Genomic DNA, 8,028 nt, shown 5'->3' on the forward strand with positions numbered 1-8,028 from the left:
ATGGCTGGAGGGAAAGGCATCGAGAGCTCCACGACTACTTTACTGCACGTGAAACCTACAAATACAGAAATCAAGGCAGCTGAGGTAAGTACAATTTAGTTATTTATACATTTATTATTACTAATGTTCATACTGAAATTGTCCTGTTTAATGTGAATGAGTGTTCCTCGACTTTTATTGTTTTATTGTTACAGCGCCTAAAGATATTTTCATGATCGATTAATCAATTCATCATTAATTAATTCATAATCAATCAGTTGTCAATAGATGGCGATTCATTTAACTACGGAAGAGTAGTAGGGCCACGTGTTTAAAAAAAAAAGAAGAAAAAAGTCAGAATTTTGACTTTAATCTCATTAAATGTGGCCCCTTGTACTTTTTCATATAACATACACGGAAAATATAGCAGTGAAAACACAGCGAAATATAATATCATGAATGCTGATCAACAAGTTATTAATCTAGTGTAATTTTACTATTTTGTTAGATGAAGTAATTTAAATTAAAAATTAATAAATAAATGTGGGTGTGTAGGGGTACATGCTGCACTTCATTTAAATGTAGTTTTTATTTTTACCTCAACACAATTGCCCTGCTTTGAGGGCTGAAGTGAGATGATGGTGGGTTTTCTGTCTGTGACGTGGGAAAACCCCGTCTCTTTGAACATCCTCAGACTGCTGTAGGTGATTGGCTGTGGATGCTGACTGTTGACCTCTCATCATGAAAGTGTCATGCCACTTCCAACATCCGATTGTTACAGCCAATCGCTGCAGTGATGAAACTTGAGGGTGTGTGAACTACAGTTACCTCGTGGTATCGCTGTCCGACTCCAGTCAATATGCACCATTCTGACTCCAGTCTAACACTGTGAGCAGAGGAGTGAGGCGCAATAATCTGGCTTAAACTCTAGTGTATAAAACATTAATATACAGATTTTGACCATGTCCTATACAACACTGCCCACATCACTTCTTCTCAATGTCCAGCTCCTCTGAGAAGACGAGTGTGTCCTTGTTTTAACTGTTGCATTCAGGGTTCCTACAGCTTAAAAAGCAAGTTCAATTCAAGACTTTTTAAATGCCACTTGGAGTGAAATTTAAGACCAATTTGCAATTGTGCAATTGCAATAAACAAAAACAAAGCTGCCCCAAAACACATTAGTTAGGGACAACTTTGCCCGTATGTTTATTTCAACATAAAACACGACTTTAAACAACACGTCTAACATGTCCTCTGCCCCTCCTCCAGCCAGTGGACCAGGGAAATCGTCTGTCTCTTTGCACCAAAATATGCTACGCTATCGGTGGGATCCCGTACCAGATGACAGGCAGCATTCTGTGCCTCTTCCTTCAAATCTACCTGCTGGATGTGGCTCAGGTGATTGGCACGACTCGTGGCACTCATTTCAAACAAAATATTGTAGTACAGCATGTGGTGTCCTGTGTTTTGGTTTCATGCATCACCGTCTCTCCATGTCTTCCCTCTAGCTTGATCCTTCCTTTGCGTCCATCATCCTGTTTGTGGGACAGGTCTGGGATGCGATCACTGACCCAATCGTGGGTTTCCTGGTCAGTAGGAGTGGGTGGACCCGCATCGGTCGTATGATGCCTTGGTGAGTCTCTGAAGTTCAATTATTTGTTGGTATGTTGAAATCCCCTTTTTAGACTTGTTATAAATATCTACTGGGAGGAAAGAGGAACTTATTTTTTATGAAGTTAGCATGTAAGCTATTTACCCGAATGCCCAAAGCACATTAGAACCACTCATAAAGAAGAGCTTTTAACAAACCAGACAAACAGACACCACGTTTTGGCAACAGACATTTTCCATGTGGGGAAATGCATCGATTGCATGCTTGAGGCACAAAAACCCAGTAACCCGTCAACGGTTTCCCTTTCTCCTGCCATACGCCTGTTAGCAGCAGTTTATTGAACAGACTAGACGTGCGTTGCACTTAATAAAACAAAAGAATCTTACTATAGAATTACTTTTTATAGACCACTTTTTCTTTTCAGGATCATTTTCTCGACTCCGTTCGCAGTGCTGACTTACTGTCTGACCTGGTTCGTGTTTCCAATTGAGCAAGGGAAGTTCATCTGGTGCCTGATGTTCTACTTCCTCTTCCAGTCCATGCAGACAGTTAGTACTTCACGTTGACATGCTGTTGTTGTCGTTCCTCTTCACTGATCTTCTTCATCCTTCTGTGTGTTTGTGTGTGGTTACAGTGCTTCCACGTGCCGTATTCATCCCTCACCATGTTCATCACAAGCGACCAGAAAGAGCGGGATTCTGCCACTGCCTATCGTACGTTCGGCCCTTAGCGTGCGATGTTACGGTGTGTGTTGTCAACATGTCTGAGACTTTGCTCCTGTTTTACTCGCAGGTATGATGGTGGAGGTGCTGGGCTCACTGCTGGGCACTGCAATCCAGGGACAGATCGTTGGTGGTTCCGATTGTCCCACTGAGGACGGTTTCCCTGAGAACAGTTTCCCTGAGAACAGAAACAGTACCAGTATTCAAGTGGAGCAGACGGTGAGATTTTAAGTCTGTCTGATAAAGAATTCATTATTTCTTTCATCGTCGAGGTGATTCTTAGTCCAAGCTAATGTTGTCCTGTCTGTCCTCAGAGAAAATCTTACATGATTGCTTCAGGGGTGATCTGCACCATATATGTCATCTGTGCTGTGGTCTTGTTTTTGGGTGTGAAGGAGAAAAAAGGTACGACTTGCTGGTGCTGGTGATAATAATTATGCTAACATTATCATTTACGTTGTATATTCTCTTTCTATTGACAAAACCGTCTTTTAATCACAGTGCTAATTGGGCCCTGGTTTATTTTGTGCATTAAATGTATTACTGCAGAAATGTGGCAACTTCTGTTTACCAAAAAAGTTTGTTTGTATTTCAGGGAGAGATCATCAAAATCCCCTGACCTTCTGTCAGGGCCTGTGTCTGGTGATGAGCCACAAACCATACGTCAAACTGGTCATCGGCTTCCTCTTGACCTGCCTTGGCTTCATGGTAATGCTATGCTTTCATCATCAGGCTCATATTGATTCAAAGAAAGTAAAAGGGGTGAGCTATTCCTTTAACATAACTGCAGTTTGCTTAAAGACGGCACTATTTATTTCTCAGCTGCTCCAGGGAAACTTTGCCCTTTTCATCACCTACACTCTTGGATACAGGAATGAATTCCAGAATCTTCTCCTCGCTGTGATGGTGAGTGTCTCCTTGTACAAAATAAAAGAGACGTTGCACAAATCTAACTCTGTATATACTTTGAGGCCACTTTGAGAGTGTTTGTGTCAAGTATGTCCTTAAACTGAGACCAAAACGGTGGAAATGTTGTGTAACACCCACATGGGACGGGGCCTGGGTTACTCTTAGGCTATTAACTTTATTATTCCTTTAAATAAAAGATGATGTCTAAAACACCACACAACAACGCTTAAAATATACAAGACTCTTCTTTAGTTACATGTAATATTTAAGTTCACAATAAATAAATAACTAAATAAAATAAATCACTCGAGTACAGTGAGGGTATAAACGTGTAACAGAATTTTTACTCGTTTTTTACTATTGTTCAGTCTCTTGCATTAAATTAAAATTATATGATAATACAAAGCACATGCAAATCGTGTACTCGCGTCTCCTGACAGTTCGTGGGGTAAAGGCGAAGGTCACCGACAAGGCAGCACAGCAGAACGGTAATGCACAAAAGCTTCGCTTCTCCGCTTAATGACGTCAAAATATCCGTCTTTCTCTCCTGAATTAGACACCCAAGCTAAATTCCAAGTCCGCATGCCATTTCAAGCCAATTTAGCATGAGAGCAAGCTAATCACATACTATGCTGGGCTAAAGCTAACGGCTAGTCGCGGTTAGCATTAACAGTTCGTTTTTCACATTGTACTGCTTATTCGCAGTTTTCAAAAACACTCACATGCTCGTAATTACCTCTCGGTTGGTCACAAAGTTCTTCACATGAGGTAACTGACAGTTCGCCATAACAAATAAGAACTTTGGGCCACCAAATGACTCCATAATTGACTCACTCCTTACTCGGCTCACCTGAACATTTCGCTATCTCGCTATCTCCCGCCTCCTCACCTCATACTGCATTGTGATTGGCCGGAGTCACCGGAACTGTATGCGAATAATATCATTAGTGATTGACAGCTCACAAAACAAGTAATGACGCAGTAAATCATTGCTCACCGGAACTAGCTATATTAGCATGATATGAAATGACATAACTTATATTATGATTATGTCTAATTTAGAGACAAACTGTTCTGTATTTAACCATATTTATAAATTTTAGCACACTTAAACACATACTGAACTTTTATGAAATATGAATCTATTTATATATTTTTAAAAATAAATCAATCGTTTTAGCAAGGGCTACAGTTGCTCCTCAGGTACGTTTGTGTTTATATTCTGTACAAACAATGACTGACAGAAATTCTGTTGAATTTGACATGATTTTACACCAAATGTTTTGAACACTTAACATTTTTAATCATTAAAATTTGGCATTTTTTCTGTGGGGTGACAAGGGACAAAGCTGTTTGTAGAGCACAGCTGTAAATGATCCATTAGGTTAAATAATGTGCATGTAACAATATTAAATGGAGCGACAATGCTGATAATTCGCTGTCACTGTTTTTTTACCCCCTAGCTATCAGCGACTCTGAGCGTCCCAGGATGGCAGTGGTTTTTGACCCGTTTCGGGAAGAAGATGACAATTTACTGCGGCATGTCTGTAAGTGAGAGTATTTGGTCATTGGTACAACCACGTTTATTCACTTTAAGAGGAGAACTTACTGTAGATTTGCTCTCTCTCTCTCTCTTCCCACAGCTTGTAATCCCCTTCTTGATCATAATCGTGTCCGTCAAGCTCAACCTGGTGGCTTGTTACTTCATATCAGTGGCCGCAGGTGTCAGCGTGGGGTCAGCTTTCTTCTTGCCTTGGTATGCTCCGCTCCTCCTTCACTCACCAGGAAACCTGTATACAGATGCGTGAATATCCGCGAATAACGTCAAATTTGTCTCGTCAGGTCGATGCTTCCTGATGCAGTGGACGACTTTAAGGTTCAGAACCCCAACAGACATGGTCACGAAGCCCTCTTCTACTCCTACTACGTGTTCTTCATCAAATTCGCCACTGGGATATCGCTAGGTATCTCTACCCTCAGTTTGAAGTAAGTTAATGTCCAGTGTGTACTCTGCCGTCAGCTGAGATTGGCACCAGCGAGTAAACTCTTCTGTTTTTCTGCTCTTTTTCACCAGATTTGCTGGCTACATGACCGGCAGCTGCTCACAGCCCGAGGTGGTCGGTTTTACCCTGAAGATGCTGATCTCTCCCCTGCCAGTGTTTCTAATCATCGTGGGCCTGTTGATCATAAGGACCTACCCTGTCGACGAGAAAAGGAGGCGGAACAACAACAGAATCCTGCAAGACCGTTTGTAAGTGATCCCTGACACTGAATGCAATGTTAGACCTCTCTTTCCTCAAAACGATATAAGATATTGATATGCAAGGTTATTTGGCTGCAGCATATTCCAACTTCATAACTCAAACCAGAAAAAGAAAAAGCAGAACATATCAAATCAGTATAGATTTTAAACTTATTTTGCTTGCTTTTCAAACGATAGATTGTCCTACAACATCCCATCTCTCAGATTCTATATGGCGCATAACTTTTAAATATTATTTTTATAATAACTGTAACTCTTATTCTCCTGTTTCTTGACGCAGGGACAACGGATCAAAGCTGAAGTCTCAAAATTCACTAGCCGTGATCAACAAAGAAGCAGCAGAGGATGAGCCCACCGTGGTTTAACGGTCTGTACCTGCTGTCACTGACTGAGAAGGATCACACAGATTTATGTTGCACTCCAGTGGCCAAACAATGTTATTACATGTTATACATTTCCACCAGTTGTGTCTATTACATTTACTAAAAAAGAATGCCAAAGTAAAAAAAGGAAAAAGGTATTTTTTAGAGGTTCTATTTCTTTGTTAAGGTGAAATTCAACATTGGTATTTTTATTATTATTTATTATTTTTACTTGTACAGATCTACCAGCATTCATGGCCTTTCTATAGCCAGTATAACTGAGTAAGTAAAGCTCATTTGCACTGTAGTAATTTTTTTTAAATTCTCAGTCATGGTTTCCTTCATCAAGAAGTGAAATTGTGTTATTCTTAAAATGTACCACATTGATTTTTGTGTTTGTGGGACAGTACAACGACTCGTCTTCCTTTTTGTGTCGCCTGGAGTGTGAATGCTCCATATCTTTTTGACCTTTATTTTTTTTGGAAAAGGTTAGAACTGGGACACTGCTTGTGATCTGTGCTTTTGCTCATAAACTTTTTTATTTGCTGGTTCACAAGATCAGACTTTAATGTGTGCAGACTTTACCTTGAATGTTTACAGAGGAGAGCAGCTCTAACTTCAAAGAGTGCACATGTATTTTATATAAAAGAGATGGTCAGCACCATTCCATTTAACGAAGGTCAAGATCTGAATGTTTATTTAAACTCTCCCATGAGGAGAAATTACCTTTTTGTATAATAAATTATCTGAAACACAACGTACACGCGTGTCTTGTATAATTGCATGATAAAGATACAAATGTGTAACTTTTTTTAATACAGATTTAAGAAATTTAAGAACTACTATTTCAACCCTGTTTATACCCCTCCAAAAAAGTACTTTGGAATAAAACACAGAATTATGTCGACCTTGTCCTTCCATTGTTTGTGGGAAATTAAGACTAGAAAAGCTCTATTATAAATTAGTGCTGAGCGCGTTAACTGCATCTATGTTAACGCATGACGCATTTCCATGACGACTGACTGGAAAAAGTCGCGTGTGGTCCGGATTGTTAAAATGAGTCTCTAAAGTAACTCTAAACAGAGGCACACATACGCAGTACACAGGTACGCTAGTTTGACACTCCAGTTCGACTGTAGGCGCGCTAATGCAGCTAATGAAGCTAACTGGTAAATGGTGCCTGGACTCCAGTGATGCGGCACATAAACGTGACGTCACGTGCCCCTTTTCAAGTTAACTTTGTAATTCTCTTAACATCCTCTTAAAAGTGCATTATGTAATAATTCTAAAGCAACTGGCCATAAAATCCTCCTAATATGTCACAGAGACTCAGGAATAATGTTCATATAACAAACTGAACTCACCAACAACAACAGTACAGCAAAAATATTCGCATTGAAAAAAAAATTTACAGACTGCAAATCATGTTTATGTTTTGAAATAATGTTTTGCCATGTGGCGCCACCTACTGCCGTCTACCAATCATTGCAGTCAGTAGAGTCTCAGCTGCCGAGCGGGTTGCCAGTTACGTCTGGGCTACAATGGCGGAAAAAAACAAAACCTAAAAGACCTTGGTATTTTGAATTTGAGTGTAGTAACCATTTTTGGCCACATTCTTAGATATGGTGCCTTTAAGTGACTTATGAATCAGATTTTTGTGACCGTTACACTTCAAAAAGAAAGCGAAATGCACATCTATTAAGACTGCTGGAGAAACAAGATGGCCGCCACGGTAGAGCCAGCCCATATACCGCTAAAGGCTAATTCTATGGCTACAAAAACCAAACAATGTGCTTACAACCGTATTTCCAGGTCATATATTCAATATCTGAAAAATAAACCCTGCTAAATTTCACACACTGGACCTTTAATCCTTTTATTTATTTTGTCTTAATGTCATTTCAAAAAAATAAAGTAAAAACAGACAACAATTGACAGTGAGAAAGTGCTAGCGGTAGCCGTTTGGCTGCGTGTTGATCTCCCACTAATTACCTGCAGCCGCGGCTCAGCGCTGTTTTCACGCGCAGGTTGAAGGTGAGAGCTCGAACACGCGACACCAGTCTGTTGCGATGAAAACAAAGTGGCATGAGTGCATATTCTGGAGCGTTTTATCACTTGGCCTCCTCCTTCTCCTCTGCTGTGCTGCGGACACCGACGAATCTCCAGCGGCGAGAAGGAGCC

The 8,028-nt window shown here is 40.3% G+C and overlaps 1 protein-coding gene across 1 annotated transcript; it reads left to right on the forward strand.

Annotated features, from left to right (window-relative positions):
• On the forward strand, nucleotides 1-5,850 carry LOC310942636 (sodium-dependent lysophosphatidylcholine symporter 1-B-like; the record flags this gene model as incomplete). The annotated part of the gene is made up of 14 exons (XM_083908050.1): nucleotides 1-84; nucleotides 1,249-1,377; nucleotides 1,488-1,612; nucleotides 2,016-2,139; nucleotides 2,226-2,304; nucleotides 2,384-2,532; nucleotides 2,628-2,718; nucleotides 2,909-3,021; nucleotides 3,136-3,219; nucleotides 4,686-4,769; nucleotides 4,866-4,978; nucleotides 5,065-5,208; nucleotides 5,297-5,473; nucleotides 5,766-5,850. 14 exons carry the CDS (start codon nucleotides 1-3, stop codon nucleotides 5,848-5,850), a joined length of 1,581 nt encoding a protein of 526 aa, XP_083764176.1.
• Between the last annotated feature and the right edge of the window lie 2,178 nt (nucleotides 5,851-8,028).

This window comes from Microchirus variegatus (assembly GCF_963457635.1).
Source record: "Microchirus variegatus genome assembly, chromosome: 21".
In the NCBI taxonomy this organism is placed as follows: domain Eukaryota; kingdom Metazoa; phylum Chordata; class Actinopteri; order Pleuronectiformes; family Soleidae; genus Microchirus; species Microchirus variegatus.